Raw genomic sequence first — 18,901 nt, 5'->3', positions numbered from 1 at the left:
CACCACCCCTCGCAACCTGACGTGGCTGAGCGAGAGACGGTCTCCTCGTTTCGCGACAATGCGAGGGACAGAATGGTTACCTTTGGAGAAATCCTAATGTATGTATTACCACAAGGCCATGACTTAAATACCCACCACCAGACAAGTGCCTAAGTGAGCAGCAGTCTACTACCTGGCGTCTATTACAGACACGCACTTTACCCTGTCCGTCACTGTACAGCCATATTTACCCCGCTGTTCACATGCCACAATGCAAAGCGTGTGGTGTGCCTAATGCTGAGCTCGACCATATTATATGGGCCTGCCCCGCCGCTACTCACTGAGTTAAACACAGCACGAACTCTACATTCACAATCACCACGGCCGAGCAGTGGGAGGCTTTGCTGTTCAGCACGTGCCCGGAGGACCAGCAATAGAGCTAGGCTGTCCGGCTGGCTAAAGACGCTGCCAGGATCCAAGGTCTGGCCGCTGCTGAGAAAGGGAGTTATAAAGCGGCCGTCTCCCGGCTCCCCGTCACCTTTAACCCCAGCAGGGACACTTCAATGAAGTTTCTTCTCTCTCTCTCTCTGCTTAATCTGAACAAGGTTATAGTTTGAATGAGATTTTACTGCACTGCTGAACCAATTCATTAGAGACGCTGATGTAAGACTAACTGCAATAAGGAACACCAGCGTGCCCAAATCAAAATAAGTGTTAATAGAAAAATGCGTGCTTTGTACACTGCTCATATGAGACACCCAATATAAGAGAATTACTACCCAACGCATGTATCATATAAAGGGGTTCGACTGTAAGTTTTTTGTTTAGGGTAAAAGGCATGATCCATGGAACAGAAAACATTCAAATTGAAAGGATGTAAGTGTTCATTCAATCTACCGTTTTGTTTTTAGAATGATCCCTGCAATTGTAAGGTGGGAAATTTCTTTGAATAACAAACGCTTTCCCACTGTTTGTTTTAATTGTTTCATTTATTCTTTGTGAAAAACATATTGCGCATCAGTTGAGAGTACGACAAAGATACCCCAAAGAACAAAGCAAAAAAAGTAGGCAACAAAGGTTCTACTTATGATATTCACTCGTAAAAAGATGTACGCAATTTGGCACATAATAGGAAAGCTGAGCTAGTTAGTAAGTAATTACTCTAAAAGACAGAGAATGTGAACATGGACAGAAGAAGAAATTGTAGACATTTGTGCAGTGTCTACACATCTTTCGTGTGTCCTGGACTGGACCTTTTAGAATGAATAAGGCAAATGTCAGCAGGACTGGTGAAGTCAGCCTTGCTAAAGCTATTCTAAAAATTACTGCAGTGTGTCACAACCTCACAAACTTCACAACTCGAGTAAACATCAAGTGGGTAGAAACCCTGTATGTCACCCAGAATAATTATTCCAAAGTCATCAAGTACTTTGACATTTTAAGAGGATCTTTGTTCACTGCATTCCAGGGTTTTCAGGGGCTTTCATATGAGCACTAATAAATAAATGACAAGGACTCTTTCAAGTTACATGAACCAGCTGTGATGTGCGATTGAGCACGCTGTGTACAAAAGTGTCAACTCTGGGGTAATTTCTTCAGTCACTTTCTGAAGAGCTGACTGCTGCTCCTCTGGAAGAGCTCCTACACTGAGCTGCTGAACTCCAGTTGTCGTAAGATCCGAGTTCAACATGGAGCTCTACATTGGCTTTGCAGTACACGATGGTTTATATGTGGCTGTACAATGCATGCAGTGCTTTTAATGGGTTATGAACAAGCTTAAGTTACCACATAAAAAAAGCTTGTCATTTTGTACTAGCTTATAAAGTGATAAATTACTGTACAAAAACAAAATCTATAGTCAATATACTATCACCTCACAAAAGCACACTTAAGATCATGGAAGCCAGCAAGATTTTGTGGGGTGCATACTTCTGCTGCGTTGCAGCAGAGGGAGGGAAAAATTGGTGGTGTATTTTGGGGGAGGGGTAAGTGCGAGGCTTGAAGGGGGCAAGTGCGCCTTTTCCGGCCCCCTGACAGTGCCCATGCTTATCAATGAACATGAAAGAAAACAGGGAACCTAAAAGCAGTTAGTAGAGACTGACAACCAAGCTTAGTGTCACATGTACAATAATGACAAATTTCTGCATATAGAATCTTCATATTAAAATTGCATAAACACAGCTTTAGCGAACCTGTTGAAAGAATGCCTCACACCTAATGATAATCTACACTGAAGTTTGCATCAGTGCAGTTATTAGCTGGCAAGGTGTGAAGACATTGAAATACTGTACTCCTAACTTTGCATTGTAGCTTCTGTTGCATGACACTTTTTAGTTGCTACTCTGTCAGAAGGTTGGCACTTGGTTACAGCGTAACAAAGATGTGTGAGTGAACAAGAAGAAAATATAGTCATAATATAATATCTAATAGAAAAAATAGGCAGAAAAATAGTAAGTTAACTCGTAAGCCAAAACTATGCAGGCAACCTAGGCCCCTATTAGTGAAGCTTGTAAAATAAGTTTGCCAGAACTAGTCTTGAGAACAGCATAGTGCGTCACAACCTTACAAAATCCATGGCTGGAAAAAGGTCAAGCGGGTAGAAACCCTGTTTGTGATCGGGAATTATTGCAACTAAGGCAGCAGATGCCTTGAAAGTGTAAGAGGATCTGTGCTCACTGCATTGCAGAGTTTCAAGGGGCTTGCATAGGAGCACTAATGAACCGCTAACAACAAGGACTCTTTCAATTCGCATGAACTGCGGCTCACCATCGTGCACACTGTGGACAAACGTGTCACCTGTGTGATAACAGTAACCACTGACGCTAGCGGTTGTAGCTGTGGAGATGAACAGACACTTTACGAAGATCCAACTGCTGTTGTTCTGGAAGATCTCCTAGAATAAGCTGCTTTGCTCCAGTTGTTTCAAGATCCGACTTCAACATGTTGCCCGACAGCTCATATGCCTGAAGAAGCTGGTGACGTGTTGCAAGTGTAAGACCGATGTTCTTGAAGTTCTTGGTTTTGGATGCAATTCTCTTAAAATAAGAATGTTTAGCCTCAAATCGCATGCCCCAGTAGCGGCGCGGTGGGCCATACTTAAGAATATACTTTGGATAGTGTAGCAAGAAGCTCAGTTTTGGTGTCACTGCTGCATTTGGGTACTGCACTGTATACAGCTCGAGAAACTCCTCCACCTTCACCTGTAGATATGGCACACAGCTCCTTGGGATTTTCTCTGCCAAAACAATGTCAGCAATGTGTCTGTAAGCCAAGTACACCTCCCAGTGAGAATTGCCTTCAAAAACAACTTCAGCTTATATCTGGGGAAGCAGACGAAACAAGCACCAATTCTGGCTAGCTGATCCCCTCATGGAGGCATTGCCATTAAGAAATGCAATCGTAACGGCAAGAGGTGTGGCCTTTTTGTCATGAAAGCCATACTTGAAGGATGATATCCTTTCAAGGTCCTGTTTACGGATCACTCGGTCACCAACTAAGCCTCCCAGAACATGGCGAATGACACACTCCATACCGCCTTCGAGTATGTCATGCATGGCATCGGGAGGAAGTTGTTCTGTGATGTCAAAGTTCTCAAGAGTTTGCAGTGGTGAAGCACTTGCGATGCAGTACATGGGCCCATTCACAGTTGGGTCAAGTGCAAATGCTTCTAGATGGCTCTTGTATGTTTCACTTGTTCTTTCGACGCAGTCATCCAATTTACGCAGCATTAGCAGTTGTTTGTGCGATGCTAAGCAGTAACGGCAGACTCTGCCTCTGCTAAAGCTGCACTGAAGGCCTGCTAAGTGGTGCATTGAAAGGTTGTCTCCAATGAAAGCCACGATTGCAACAATAAAGTGCAGATTTCCAGAATGCACTCCATTTTGTTGTATCAAATGTAAGTCTTGCAAGAGTGGCTGCAGCACCTTTTCCATGCCATGTCGAAACACGACGCGGTATTCCACAACCAGAAGCAGGTGAATTGAGCAGAGTTTTGAGCGGTGTCGGGGATGCAGATTCAAAACAGAGAAGTAGACAGCTAAAATTTTGTACCGTCCAGCTGCAGCACCAAGTGGATTTACAAGCTCCAGTTCATCAGTATACAACAGCAGAAATATCGTGTTGTTACTGCTGTCACGATTAAGGTGGTCGTACCTGCTGAATGCATCACCATCGGTGAAGTCGCACAACAGTTCTTGAGGCTTCGCAGTAGGCTGTGAAATGCATTCCAACAAGTCTTCAGATTTCAGGAAGTTCACAAGCAGCTTTGAGATAGGAACGTAGCATTCGATGTCTCTGTAATTGGCAGTCTGCAGTGAAACTTGATTAAGCTCGGTGTAATTAAAGTGTTTTGATATATACTTTTTTCTCATGTGGGTGCTTTCCAAATCAGAAAACATGTTGCTCAGTATATCAGTAGCATTCAGCTGACGCACCACATTTTCCGCTGTGCCTGGTGCCACACTTCCTTCCATAAGGAGTTTCACTGTCCTTTGCATCAAACCATCAATGACATCTTGTATCAGAGATTTCACAATGCAAAAAATTTTATCAGTGGTGCTGGATGCCAGTTTAAGCTTTTCTGTTATTTTAACATAGAACATTGCCAGCTGTTTCTTGATTTTGGTGATGAAACAAATGTTTGAGGCAGCATCATGACTGTGTGCCTCTGACAAGTTTGTAACAATGGGAATAAAGATATCTTCAGCTTGTTCGCTTGAGTCGCAGTCAGGTGCAAGTTCGTTGACTATAATGCCAGCAGCATTTCTGTGCACTCGATACACGTGTTTCTTGTAGGCGAAGTAACGCCGAAATGATGCCGCACAGCCGTCTATTCCACACAACACGTGAAAATCTGGCTCGATGCTGTGTACTCTCATGTGGTTAACGACCCGTTTGACGGAAGTTCCCCAAAATGTGCACCTTGGGCACGGCGTGACTGGCTTTGTGATATCTTTTTTCTGCTCAACTTGGATCACGCTGCGAATCGCATATAGTTACAGTGCACTCAGCATCAATACAGCTCTTCAGGTACAGCTCGCTATATACATACACTTTGAGTAGCAGAGCAGTTCACGTGTGCTGATGACGCGAACGGCACACAAACCAGCCGAAATAACAGCACGAATCTGTTACCGGCGCGCAGAAACTCGCAACAGTAGCCACAAAATTGCACTCGCCCTCGACGTACAGCAAGTCGATATGTTTTTCGGCTGTTGTCGTGATGACGTGCATACACTTTTATTTCGTCGTGATCGATGACCGTCGAGTGTATTCGTGCCAGCGAGCTGACGCAATCGTGGAGCGGAGATGGGTGCAGTAACGGCAACAACTAAGGTGGCTGTGACAGCCGATTTGCTGGAACAAGCGCGTCACTCATGACAGTCAGCTGACCGCATACTACTCCTCCGGCTGCAGTTTCGAATTGCCACAATCAATGAAGTATGTGTGTCATATGTTCCACTTGCAGCGCACGAGCAGCAAAGCGATCGACGTCTCACACTGAAAACAGGGACAGCACACACAGCCACAGATGTACCAGCACGAAACTGTGAAAGAAACACAGGCACGCAATAGTAATCGTGAAACTCTGGACGCGCAGCAAGTGGGTATGTTTGTCTGCTGTTATCGTGATGTCAGTTTCACTTTGTCGTGATCGATGACCGTTGAACTGACTGAATCGTTGACCGGAGATTTGCACAGTGACGGAAGCTATTAAGGCGGCAGTAACCGTTAATTTGTCGAAAAAAACGAATCCCTCATGGCAGTCAGCTGATCGACGTTGATTTCCAGCTGATCGCGTATGGCTGTTTCGGTTGCAGTTTCGCATTCCTGCTATCGCTGCCATTGCCACAATGAGCTCGTAAATAATGCACTGCAGCGAAAAAAAGAAAAAGCAAAGGAAGAACATTTCCACGATTGCCTTTGATATGCATATATGCGTGGCCATGGTGATCTGTTTTGCCAAAGGAAAGCGCGTGTCATAGTTGCTCAACTTGCCATTTTTCTTCGCAAGATGGCAGCAAAGGAACTCCAGGTTTAAGGCCCCTGTATTTCTGCATTCCATTGATGACTGCGTTGTCAGGGGGTTTGTAGATTTGGTGAGGCCGAATAATTTGAACGGTGCCGAGAACAGGACACAACTCCAGCTCGTTTTCAGATTTTCTTGAGCCTGAGTGATATCTGGTGTTTGTATGGAATCGCGGCTATCCTTTCACGCTCTGTATCCGTGTTGCTCGGATTATGTCGCTGCCTCTGCTCTGCCTTATTAGTCCGCAGGATAGTCTCAGCAGCGGAAGCAATAAACGCCTCGGGGAAACCCGAAGCCTTAAGACGGGAAACTTGAGCTTTGAAGCTCGCAGTGATATTGTGGGCACACGAGCTATTTAAGGCATTCTCAAGACGGGTTCGTGCTATATGCCTCGCTTAACTAACTCGCTGTGAGCTAAAAAACAGTCCTAAATCCAAAAAAAAAATTGCCCGCAGCTTCCCTCGGGGGAACACTGAGGAGGATGCGGACCATATAATTGGTTAACGGGGTGTTAAAGTGCGACTTACTTGGGTCGATGGCTAAATTGGTTAACGTGGTTGTGAAATGGGGTGTTAAATTGCGACTTACTTGGGTCGATGGCTAAATTGGTTAACGTGGTTGTAGGAGGGGGTGTTAAATGAGTGAACACGTACACACGTATGCGAAAGGGCGGCGCTGGTCGAAGGGACGTCGATCATTGTGTTTGTGGATTCGTTGGAATTCATTTCACCGCGACCTTGGACGTCGACGCGCCGTACAAACCAACCGACGAGCGGCAACTGAGCGAGCGAGCGCCGACCTTGAGTATATATACAGCTCGACGGCGCATCCACTGTCAGCTGTTGAATGTTCTCGAAGCGCGACGCCACATGCGCGTCCACTGGAGAATCAGGAGAATTGTAGATGTAGAACGCGGTGTGTAGAGGAGGAAGGGTGCACAGATGGTGGAGGAGTGAAGCACGCGCGGTGTGTAGAGGAGGAAGGGATGCACAGATGGTGGAAGAGTGGGCGACGGCGCGACGGCGCATGCGCGCGCGTCAGCTGTCGAATGTTCGAGAAGCGGTGCGGACGGCGCGGACGGCGCACTACAAGGCGCGAGTATAAGATGCTTCCGCATCTAAAAGTGCAATGTTCTCATTCTCGGGCATTTCATGTGTCAACACAAGAGGCTTTAAGCAATCTTAAAACACACCTATCGTATGAGTCGCAATCGAGTGGAGCATAGAAGGGTTACAATTTAGGAGAACCAAGAAATCATCCACGTATCTGAATACTTTGACGACATGCGAGCCTTCTAACTTTTCTGCAGTTTTTTGCCCATTTTTGCCAATAGAAGATCACTGAGTAGAGGTGCTATACATGAGCCGATTGAAACACCCCATTTTTTTAGCTCACAGCACATCTGTTGGTGTTTGCTTGCTTGCTTGATCCTTTCCTTTTTGTCTTTCACCCACTAAGGTGGATTGGCCAAGAGGCCGGTGGTTAATGCAAGTCAATACCTTTAGGTTTTCTAGACTAGGGGAACAGGATTACTTTGTTTTGACTTTGACGAAATTAATTTGGCGCAATGTATAAAAGGGGGGGGGGGTGAGGAGAGAAATAAGAGAATTTGTTGAATAGTATCTGAGGTGTAATCGTTATATGAAATTCTTCTGAAAGTTAAATCATTGCAGCGTAACAGCTAAATATTAAATGGTAGATCGGCTAGTAAAAATCGAGAGCTGATCAATGGCTCAGCAAACATGAACCACATGTTCAGATACCTTTACTTCCTTTTCTTCCGCTCACAGCAAGTTAGTTAAGCGAGGCATAGCACGAACCTGTCTTGAGAATGCCTTAAATAGGTCGTGTGCCCACAATATCACTGCGAGCTTCAAAGCTCAAGTTTCCCGGCTTTAGGCTTCGGGTTTTTTCGAGGCGTTTATTGCTTCCGCTGCTGAGACTATCCTGCGGACTATTAAGGCAGAGCAGAGGCAGCGACATAATCCGAGCAACACGGATACAGAGCGTGAAAGGATAGCCGTGATTCCATACAAACACCAGATATCACTCAGGCTCAAGAAAATCGGAAAACGAGTTGGAGTTGTGTCCTGTTCTCAGCACCGTTCAAATTAATCAGCCTCACCAAATCTACAAACCGCCTGACAACGCAGTCATCAATGGAATGCAGAGTTCAACATAGAAACAGATATATGCGGTATGCCCCCGGGAAGTTGTCTATCAGACCCCCCTTTCAAGCGGTGCTTGTTATGTCGGAACGACCGGAAGGTGTCTGAGCGATCGACTGACAGAACACGTGCTAACAATTTTAAAAATGGGAAAGATGGTTTTCTTGCTCAGCACGGCACAGAGTGCAACTGCAGTGTGCCCCTTTTCAAGGACACAGCGACGCTGTACAATTAAGCACAAAGATAGCGCACCTGATGTCGAGGCCTCGCAGATGGCATGCGAACAGGTGTCTTGCATTAGCAAGCCCTCCGTGTCTCTGTCCGAGAAGGAACTAAGGTTTCTCGAAGGTTTCGGTGCGGGAAACTAGTTATATTATCTTTACTTTTCTGTTTCGTTTCCTAACAGACTTTTCTTTGCCTTTTTCTGTGCTTTTTCTTTTGTTTCTTGTTTTTCTCTTACTCGTGTTTTGCTCTTTGTGCCATATGGTTTTTGACACATGGTTTACTGTCTCCTCTATATATTTTCGCGTTCTGCGCAAGAAACTCCGTTGGAAGTTAGCGCTCGTGTCCTTCTTGTCTCAGCTGTGTCGTCGTTTTGTTCTCGCGCTATAACTAACGTTAAAATTTGCGTCGCTCACCTCGCTGGCTGGTTTGTCTTATTTTTTGCTTTTTCGACGCTGTAAAATGCTCAGATGCGTTGCATTTTTTGGCAAATTCTGCCGTCCACTACATATTCCAGAAGATCACAACCTGGAAACAGTAAAGAGAGCGTTTCTTATTAGGTTCCCAGAAGCAAAAACAACGGAGAATCTTCTTTTCCAGGTGAGGTATTCTTCATTGCATGTCAAAAACAGGTTGCTGGCAAACTCTTCTTTACTTTCTTTTTAACCATGTGTCGTACTGGCATATAGCTGAAACGATATCATGGAATCCTAATTTTTCTCTCGCAGAGCAGCTAGAGCTGGTGAGAGTTTAACCATATATATATTTGAAAGTTCAGTTTATTGCACTCTATTCAAGACGGGACACACAGTAATGCCTAAGACTTTTTTTGCTTTTTGTGCACTCGTAAAAAAGCCGTTACCCGCGGTGTATTTCGATTTAACATGTTTTCATAGGTGCTGTACAAGAACCAACTTTCCCCCTTTTTGATCATTTCGATCAGCATGTGATAACGTTGCTTAAGTCTTTGTGCTTATAGCTAGTTAAGGCTATTTACAATGCGAGCCAAGGTGTCAATATTTAGCCCCCGCCCCCCGAAAAAAGTCAGCAAGAGCAGTTTTCCCTGTTATTGTTACCTCGTTTACATTTACCTGCATGTTACAGGATCCTAGATGGTATAAATTAATCAATCTGGAAATCAATCGACCTCAACACCACAATATATTTATCTAGATTTCGACCCATAAAGCCTCTGAATTTTATTTCAGTAAATATTTCTGCCTTCCAAATTTCACCATGTCACTTTGATACCTGGGCTCTGATCTTCATATATTGGATGCAATGATTGTTTGGCAGTGTACGCATGCTTTCTTGGGCATTTATGTGCAGGTGTATGACACTGAACTTGCCGAATTTCTGGGCTGGGAAGAAGGCACAATTTTAACGCCAAGCTCAAAGATAAGAGCAGTGCAGCTGGAGCTCCCAGAACTGCCGACACAACATCCACTTGTGACGGCTGAAGTAGTGTAAGGAATACATTCCATGAGGAATCATATGCACCCAAAATGTGTGAAAATATAATATATGAATGTTGTGATGAAGGAGAGAGGCTGATTTAAGGAATATTTACAAGAATGTAGCGGCAGCCAACCAAGATGCCTGAATACACTCTAGAGTGAGCAATTTAAGCACCATTGTTCTTTTCATCACTTAGGAGAGTACCACACCAGCGCATTTTTCAATAGCTTTATAATATAACACAAAATAGCACAGCGCACAACATACAATACACACTCATTTATACAAACACACTACAAGTTCAATTTCGCCCTCCAAATCAGGAAGTACAGCTGCAATAACATGCTTTTGCATTGCGCAGAGTAATTCTATGGGATGTAGAAAGCGTCCAAGTTCCTGTTTCTTTCCGCTAATGGCCAAATTTAGAATGTATGGGCACAGGTGAGCAGGCCATAGTGGGGTAATGACGAAAGTTAAGTATGTATTCACAAACCACCTGTGATGGGTAGTTTACAAACGTAAGTGTGGGTTTCTGGTGGTCATTCCAGCTGTGCAACGGTGTTCTATAACTTCTGAGAATGGTGAATTGTGTTGAACACTTTGAAGGGATAAAAAAGTTCTTGATAACACAGAAAAAAAAGAATAGCAGTTTTTATAGGTACGTTTTGTGAAATTTGAGTCCAGAGGAAGGTTTGTTTATATGTAGTGCCAACATTGAGTGTGATATATCACATATTTAGTCACTTACACTTGCTACACACTTCAATGTAGCAGATTCTTGGGCAAGAAGGTGCAGCGTTATAGTCTGTTAATGAAACTCCCAAGCTACACATCCAGAGTGCCACTCAGTATGCTGTTTAATGACATCATAAAAATAAAGCTGCATAGGTTTATCCCCATGCATGCTTCTTCTGGATCTATGCAGTCGATTTGTGCTCTTTACTATTGTAGATACCACCTGTACCATAATACTCAACTTCTGATGACATGTTCATAGTAAATATTTTAAGAGACAGTAATTCTAATTATGTTTATAACAGTAGGCTTAAGTATGAACACAAAATAAAACTGCATTTCTGTGCAACCTCATTTGTTTTGTCCGTGCATGATTCAGTGATATTGCTGCCCCATATAAAGAAAATCATCTGGTGTCAGATCTGTTGGCATGGCACAAGAAGTTATAACTTTAGCATAGGTGTAATATTATCATTACAAAGAGTTATTTGTAACAGAGTTACATTGATGTTGAGATAATTTTTTCGTCACTTACTCTTGAGCAGACAGGTTGCTTTCATAGGTTATCTTGATACTTCTAGGCCTGCAGTTCCAACAGTGCAAAAAGAATCTACACTGGATCCCAAGAACTATGTTTTTCCCACAGTTCCTAAGGATAGCCTCTATAACCTTTCAAAGGTGACCAAAAGGTCAGAAGTCACATCAACCCTCCATCGTCGCATTATTGAGTGGCTCAGCTTTGACCTTTTTCGTTACACTATGTAAGTACGTTGTTGCTTACCATCATACTCTGTTACAGTATGCCCTGCCAAACTTATTGATGTTGCGTAGTAGTGCTGTACTAAAAATGACTTTTCAGTGAATCATGATATGTAGTGAGGAAACAAAACAGTACAATGAGTCAGTAGATAGAATGTACGAATTTAAACTGAACGGCCCTGCTTCAAGTTTTTCACAGAACAGTGAAATGGGAGCTTTTACATCCATTAAATATGCATTCTTTATGACGAGACCATTATTATATGAGACGTACATCTACAATGTGACAGAAAGAAGTATTAAGAGGAGTTTAAGAGATAAACCTAGTGTATCAGCACAACATCTGAAAATAGCACAACTGAAGCTTGTCTGCATGCATCTCTGAGAATGTAGCATGAGCAGTCATGTGTAATGTGGGAAAAACAGGCACGTCTAAGTCATGGATGGTATTTTTTGTGAACTTGCATCTGAATGCCACCTTAGAAGTGGTGACAGCAAAAATAGTGAAGATTATGTAAACATAACAGTGTTTCCTCTTTATATAAAGCAATCAAGGGTGTGGTGAAATGTAGAAACAGAAAAGTTAGCCCAAAATCGCCATGAGTTAAACTGCGTCTTACCAAGATCTCAATATGGAAGCTTAGGTCTGGTATGATTACCTATATCTATGGGACTGTGTCAAACATGCCTAATACGTAATTTCCATCACTTGTTCCTTTTGGTTCCCTGTACAGGTATCCAGGAAAGCTTTACGAGGAAGCTGCACGGCAGCTTGTTTTTCACCATGCTGTCTTGAAAGACTCACTGGGATCTGAATATGTAGGTTTCAGATCCCCAATATTTATTTTCACCGATGAGATATCTACAGAAAACTTACCATTGTGACAATGTAAAAGTAGTCACAAAAGACTTGGAACTCTCATGTGCAAATGTTTGTGATATTTATTCTGCACTTCTTAGGGCACAGACAATCACAATTCTTTAAATAAATAAGGAAGGGGCCACTATTACACCTTTTTTGAAAATATATTACGTTTTTAATTCATGATGAGCAAGTCATATTATGTATGAAGCATTGTGTTCTGTAAGTGAGTGGGTCTGTCAAAGTAACTCTTGCCTACATTTTTTGCACAGCTTCTGTTTCTAAGTGTCGCCGAGGCCTGTAAACTACCTATACTAAAAACATATTGGAATAGTTTTGGATTTTTCACAAAAAGTCAGCAAAATAAACCTAGCTTTAGGAAATGGTTGTTACACTGAGATTTATTTTATGGAATTTGGAAATTAACAAATTTGCCCATCTCTTGATATAGTGTTTTTCAAAGTACAGGATTCATGGCACCATGGCTTGAAATGCAGGTGCAAATTTGAAAGGAAGAAGTTTTTGATTGATAGGGAGGTGGCAGAAATGCGCCATAAATACGAAAAGCATGGTCATCCATCATCGCCATCATCATCTACATGGGCAAAACCCCTCTGCAGTGAAGTCAGTACATTCTAGATTTTAAGCACGTAGCACTATTAGAGTGCCATACTGTCATAGGCTGTGATCATACGCTGTCATCGTCGCTCGGCGTAACATGGGGCAAAACGAATTTAGCATAGCCATCTGAGCATGTGCTCGTGTCAAAGAGAAAACTTCCTCTTGTTTTTCGAGTGCCTTCATAATAATATTAATGCAGGAAAAACGGTATATGCAAGCTGAGGAGCAAATGCACTTGTTACATAAGAGTAAAGTAGTTCATTTACGTGCTTGCAGCCTGCTTTCACTGGATGGATCTTGAAATTTTAAACGTTCATGTAGTGCTGCACTATATGATCACGTCAGGAGGCAGCTGCGAAGTTACTAGTAAAAGTGTGTTCTGAACACACGTTTGCAACTCAAGAGTTATAGAATGCTTCGCTTTGTACAGGAATATCTGAAAAGTATTCAGTCCACTGAAGATGAGCAGAGTGTGGAAATGCTCATAAAATCAATGCAGCAAGAAACGAAGGGTGCAACAATATCTCTGGAAAAACTCACAGACTCAATGACCCGCACAATTCATGCTCGGCGGCATTGGGTGAAAGAATCAAGACCATCAATGTATGAATTGCTGCAACAGTATCCGGCACTTGAAAGACCTGAGCTGGCAAGTTTAAGATGCTTTGTGGATCTGGCAGTATCAATACTCTCCTGCATCTCTTATTTCAGATCTTTCACGAGTTCAAATTGCTTGGTGGGAAGCCACCAATAGGAACTATTGTGCATGCAGCACAGAAGCATGTTGACACAGTAGTAAACATGATGAGGGAAAAGATTGAGCCGATAACCTCACAGCTGCTGGAAATGGCCGAAGGAACCATTGAGGATGACAAAAAATGTACGAACACAGGGCCTTTCCTGCACTAAAAAAGTATTTAAGGTGTAAGTAACACTTATTTATATTGCAGTGCTGACAACTCTTGCATTCCTCACGGCTCTTCCCCGCACTGTGAAGGAAAAGTCGTCATCATTCCTCAAACAAACGGTAAGTCATTGTCAAAGCTCTAAATTACTTTCCACAGTTCTCTAGTTTGTAATACCCTGCCATGATGGGGTCCCATTAATATTGTTTGAGGTGGACTTTGATCCCAGAAGCGCTCCAGTTCGCACATAGGGAGTATGGATTGTACAAGTTCCAAAGCTTTTATCACCTTTCATGAATATTTTAACGGTGAAACGGCACCTTCACACTTTCTGCAATCATAATAATTCCTTCTTTCTTTCTTCCTTCATTGCTTCATTCTGCTCTCTTGAGGTGCAATTCACTTATTGACATTTGCATAGACCGGTACTAGTCAAGGTATTTATGCTGCTTATCAGAGAAGTGCAGCTACTGAGCTTGAATTGTAAACGTTTGTGCGTTGATACTCATCATACTCATAATGTTCAAGCAAGGTCATTGCACTCAACGCATAGCCCACTGTGTACTACTATAGTAAGACGGTAAGTTGGGCCAATTGGTTAGAATCCATCGTGAACTTACAGCGCAACACCAGAAAAAATACAGAATAGGGAAGGAGCAAAAGAGAAAGAAAAGACGGCGCCGTCTTTTCTTTCTCTTTTGCTCCTTCCCTGTCCTGTATTTTTTCTGGTGTTGCGCTGTTAGTAAGTTCACGATGGTGTACTACTATGTTGTCCAGCTAGAAAAAAACGAAATAGCCTACATGAAAAGGGACAAGTGAAAAGACAGTTGTCTTATCCTGTTCCTGTATCCTCAGTCACTAAATGGCGCTGTTGCATGGTCAGGCTAGCAGGTTACCTTTGAAGTGTGAAATATGGGGGATAATTCTTCTGTTTAACCTCTATTTTTTCCTCTTCTTTTTATCTCTCTCTCTCTCTTCCTATCCGTCCAGTTTTGTTGGAGTACTGCTACTGGACTAACACTTAAGGTACCTTAGAACAAGAAAACATGAGACATTTTGAAGCCTGACATGATAGGTCTGCGTGCAAGGTATGAAGTAGCAGAATTTAATTACTTGCGACACAGTTCTAGTGTCAACTTATGATGTTATACGGCACACAGCAAATAAGTGATTTATATATATTGATGAATGGTAATACCCATAAAAGACACAATGCATACTGAGCCAAACGTTGTATAGCCACTTTTCCTGAAATATTTGCACCATTCTGATTCTTCGCTTGGTCTAGTACAGGTCTTGGATAGGCCTTACTATATTAATTTTATATGTACACGTGTTTTGCATAATCTGGGAGCAGTCATTAAAGAGCTGCACAACTAAGCACTTGAGGCTTGCAGAAAATGTTTTAATTCAGAAGGAAGAAGTATACTAATTGCAAACGTAAAAGGGAAATTGGTATGTTGCAAATTATTCATGCATCACTTCTGCTGTCATAAAATTTTACTGACCAGACTGATCATAACAAGGGTCTGGATGATTTCTCAAAGTGGGCGTTACAGAACCATGGGATTCTGCAGGCTCGAAGGAAGTTAGCTGAAGGTCCGGAGAAAAATTGGTGCCTGCCCCCTCCCTCCTTTGCACCCTGAGAGCAAGCATATTCAAAGCACACCGATAAGTTTCATGTCTACCTGCCCCTCTGAATTAGCCCACTTGTCATGAATGCCGTCTCCCTCCCCCCCCCCCCCCATTATAAAAAAACTCCTAACTTTTGGTACAGTTCCTGCACAAGCACTTCCTTTGTGTTTCGGGAGCAGCTAATCAATTTTTCCTGGTTCTACACTCATCAAGCCACCCACTACAGGTTCACCTAGTCACTTGGCAAACCTGAGTGGTGATTCATCTACGCAACCTTCATTAATCACGCCCTACTCTCAATAAGCACACCTCAGTACATAACATGAATGTGTGAGAAGTTTAGTCTCCACCTGGAAGATCAATTTCTTGTGGAATGTGGAAAGGAAAGCAAGTGCAGTTGCATGTCAGTGAATAATTTTTTGTGGGCTCTTGCTTTTTTTGAATTTCGGGCTTATGAAAGTGAAAGAAGAATAATTGCTTGAAGGTGGAGGAGAGGGTAGGTTTTCTAAGGGGGATTTCATCAAGTTGGACGGACTTCCTGAGAATATGCTTGAGAACCCCTTGGTCTACTGTATAGGTAGTATTTCCTAGATCTAATACACAATTTCAGGCTAGACAATATGATGAAACGGCAATTAAGGTGTAAATGTTAGGGTATTTAAAGAAGCTCATGCTGCTGTTTGTGTGTGTAATGAAGAATTTATGGCTGAAAAAAGACTAGTCATGTACCGTGTGATAAGATTATGAAAAACAAAAGTGTGAGTATTCATGATGTGTTATGCAAATTGATGAACCAATGATCAACATTTCATCATCTTTCCTTTCACTAAATAGTTTATTGGAAAGATACTTTTGTATTCAGTTATGTTTGTACTGTGTTACATATCAATATTAAACTTTTTCAGGCACCGTGGTTCAGCGCACATCCCTGTGTCATTTTGGATAATGATGAATACTTGGGGCCATGCATGGTGCTTACGGAAAACCAGCTTTTCAAGGCAGATAACCCTATTCAAGCAATCCTTATGTGCTTCTGCCTCCACTGGGTACTTGATATTTGCTACGACTCTGCCTTTAAGGGGTTTCACTCTATTCTAGAGAACTTGCTTGGGCTGCACAGTGTGAAGCTGTCAGCGACAGCGATTTATGTGCTTTCATCTTTAGAATGACTTGTCAGAAAAAATATTCATAATCAAATTTTTGTTAACTGGTGATGGTAGAGTATTTTCTTTTTTTTGCAAACTTACATTTGAGTATAAAAAGTGTATTTAATGGGTCATGATAATAGGGTACATTTCTGAATGAAACGTGTATTGTAATCTGTGTTTTGCTTGCATTTAGTGTTGCTGTGCATTATTAAAGTTTATTCAATGATTGAATGCCACAGTGTCACCTGGTTGCATCTTTTCGTGCTGCTGCCGCTCATTAAATCATCCAGGCTTCTTCGATTTCTGCCGTTTGAACAGTCACACCCATTTATTCGGAGCTCACTGAATTTGAGCAGTCTTGCAGTTTTCTTCGAGGTTGAATGAACGTGTTTTACTGCACTTCTGCAAAAGTTTATTGGGCACTTGTATAGTGTGTGGATTCAATCAAACAATTTAAAATTTCTACTTTGGAATGGCTTCTCCTAAAACAACTTGGAATGATAGGGATTAGACACATTTAAGTTTGAAAAAAAATAATGAAGCTGTAATGTTAATTCAGACGCTGCGTCGAGAACCTCAGACACGACACTGTTATGTTTTATTTCCATGCCTACTTACCTGAAAATTAGTCAAATATGTGTGGCTTTGGTATAATACCAGACTCTTAATGCAGAATTAACCAAAGGAAAATTGACTGGTAATGTTAATAGACTAAGGTGAACCTTCAAACTAATTTATGAACATGTAGCTTCACATGCATATGCCAGACAAAACAGTAGTATGGTGAGCCAAGAAGCTCAGTTGAGGAAGGCCGTGGCCCATCATGTGCAGTGTCTTACGGAAACGAATGCAGAAATATGATGATACAGATTTTCCTACTTTGGTGGCTTCACGTGAGCTCAACAATCACGACTAAATCATTTTTAATAAAATTAGAGAGCTACAATTTTGCCACCTTACACAAGGTACCACTGCCAAAAAAGTAAACTACAGCACTTATCGAATGGGTGCTGTTCTGCTGCAGTTGACGAGCTCTAGGAGGGACTGAGCCTCTCCTTTAACAGTGGGAAGGGGAATACACCTCCCCCCACCAAGGCTGCCCTTGACTTTAGGCCCTGCATGTGAAGGCCTGTGCCACCCACCCTCACTGACTTTTCACAACAGGTATGGGTTGATGGCAAGTGCAATGCTGTGGTTACTTTTGGGCATCACTGCGTTACAGTTATGAATATACAAGGACCAAAAAATTTCTCTGTGGATTTTACAAATTTCCTGACTTAAGAAATAATAATGAGAACTAATATTGTGTCTAGTTGTGTCTAATAAAAAATATGAGCCCTTAAATTTCCACTTTCCTAGTTAATTCAATAATTCAAGCACGGTCAACACTTCCACATCTAATTCTAGGTGTAAGTTAACATAATCAATTGAATAATATTATTTTTTTTATTATTTCATGTATAGCATTGTTATTCATACAAACATGAAAATAAGCCAGTATTAATTTTTCAAAGTGGTAACTCTTAAGCGTGCAACAACCTGCCCCACCACTTCTTCCGATATATAAAAGAAATGGTTTCGGTACAGGATTGTTTTTTGAGACCTTAAGACCAAGGAGAATCGCATTACTACCTGCCTTCCTTTGCCTTAATTGTGCAAAATCATCAATGTGCTCCCAGACTTGTACGGTAATCTTACAGCCCATTGGTTTCTCTCACTGAAATCTCATTAGCTTAGCAAAATCTGTGCAACACTCTGGTAAGGTATTAATGCCCGATCAGATATAGTTTTAGCTGTACGCGTGGGCATGCGCCCAGGGAGAGGGGGTGGTTCAGAAGGGGTGGGGGGGGGTGCCCACTCCCTTGTCACGCAAAAAGGGGGATGCAAAAGTCAACACCATATGTTTATGTAGTAGGGTAGTAGGGACGGGGGCGCTGCGACTCAGTGGGGGGTGCAAAGTCAGCCTCATACATTGACATTATTAATCGGGGGAGGGACGCTGCGATGAACCTTCGCCCCCGTTCTCCATGAATGAAATCCTTACGCACGCCTATTGCTGTGCCTCTATCTGTTCTTACAGGTGTGCCCTTCATTTCTAGGTAACACAATTTTGCGATTACTTTCGCAACTCTCTCAATTAACAATGACGAAGCACAGTCAAAGTAGCACAGTACCGCTTTTCAGGCACCTTCTGCACGCCGCAAGTCGTTCGACAAATGATCGGCACTGCTGGCGGATGATATTACATCGCTTTTTATGCCTAGCCCGCGCTCTGAATCGATCTGCAACACTCGACGTAGCGAGTTGCGGGCGACTATTTGCAGCTTGGATTCACGCGAGGTACGTGGGAGTGAGTCATTTTCACTCACGATAACGATCTG

General features: G+C 42.5%; 2 protein-coding genes across 2 annotated transcripts; one reads left to right on the top strand and one right to left on the bottom strand.

The window, feature by feature from the left end:
* Positions 1–2,801: 2,801 nt before the first annotated feature.
* Positions 2,802–4,856, bottom strand: LOC142789839 (uncharacterized). Its single transcript, XM_075885010.1, has 2 exons — positions 3,421–4,856; positions 2,802–3,240 (listed from the first exon to the last, which is right to left on the bottom strand). Exons 1-2 carry the CDS (start codon positions 4,854–4,856, stop codon positions 2,802–2,804), a joined length of 1,875 nt encoding a protein of 624 aa, XP_075741125.1.
* A 2,893-nt stretch (positions 4,857–7,749) lies between these two features.
* Positions 7,750–16,541, top strand: LOC142789823 (uncharacterized). Its single transcript, XM_075885009.1, has 9 exons — positions 7,750–7,800; positions 9,727–9,863; positions 11,172–11,351; positions 12,084–12,168; positions 12,680–12,835; positions 13,263–13,481; positions 13,544–13,712; positions 13,783–13,859; positions 16,278–16,541. Exons 1-9 carry the CDS (start codon positions 7,750–7,752, stop codon positions 16,539–16,541), a joined length of 1,338 nt encoding a protein of 445 aa, XP_075741124.1.
* The last annotated feature ends 2,360 nt before the right edge of the window (positions 16,542–18,901 follow it).

This window comes from Rhipicephalus microplus, chromosome 2 (genome assembly GCF_043290135.1).
Source record: "Rhipicephalus microplus isolate Deutch F79 chromosome 2, USDA_Rmic, whole genome shotgun sequence".
Lineage (NCBI taxonomy): Eukaryota > Metazoa > Arthropoda > Arachnida > Ixodida > Ixodidae > Rhipicephalus > Rhipicephalus microplus.
Note: the sequence above shows the minus strand (reverse complement) of the source record. Positions and strands in the feature narration are given on the sequence as shown.

Excerpts from the sequence above, each read along its gene's own strand:
- LOC142789839 (XM_075885010.1), bottom strand. The coding sequence starts at position 4,856 with ATGAGAGTACACAGCATCGAGCCAGATTTTCACGTGTTGTGTGGAATA. Across the intron at positions 3,241-3,420 it reads GAAAGGATATCATCCTTCAA|ACACATTGCTGACATTGTTT; the intron begins GTATGGCTTTCA and ends CTTGGCTTACAG.
- LOC142789823 (XM_075885009.1), top strand. The coding sequence starts at position 7,750 with ATGAACCACATGTTCAGATACCTTTACTTCCTTTTCTTCCGCTCACAG. Across the intron at positions 11,352-12,083 it reads GACCTTTTTCGTTACACTAT|GTATCCAGGAAAGCTTTACG; the intron begins GTAAGTACGTTG and ends TTCCCTGTACAG. Across the intron at positions 13,860-16,277 it reads CATCATTCCTCAAACAAACG|GCACCGTGGTTCAGCGCACA; the intron begins GTAAGTCATTGT and ends AAACTTTTTCAG.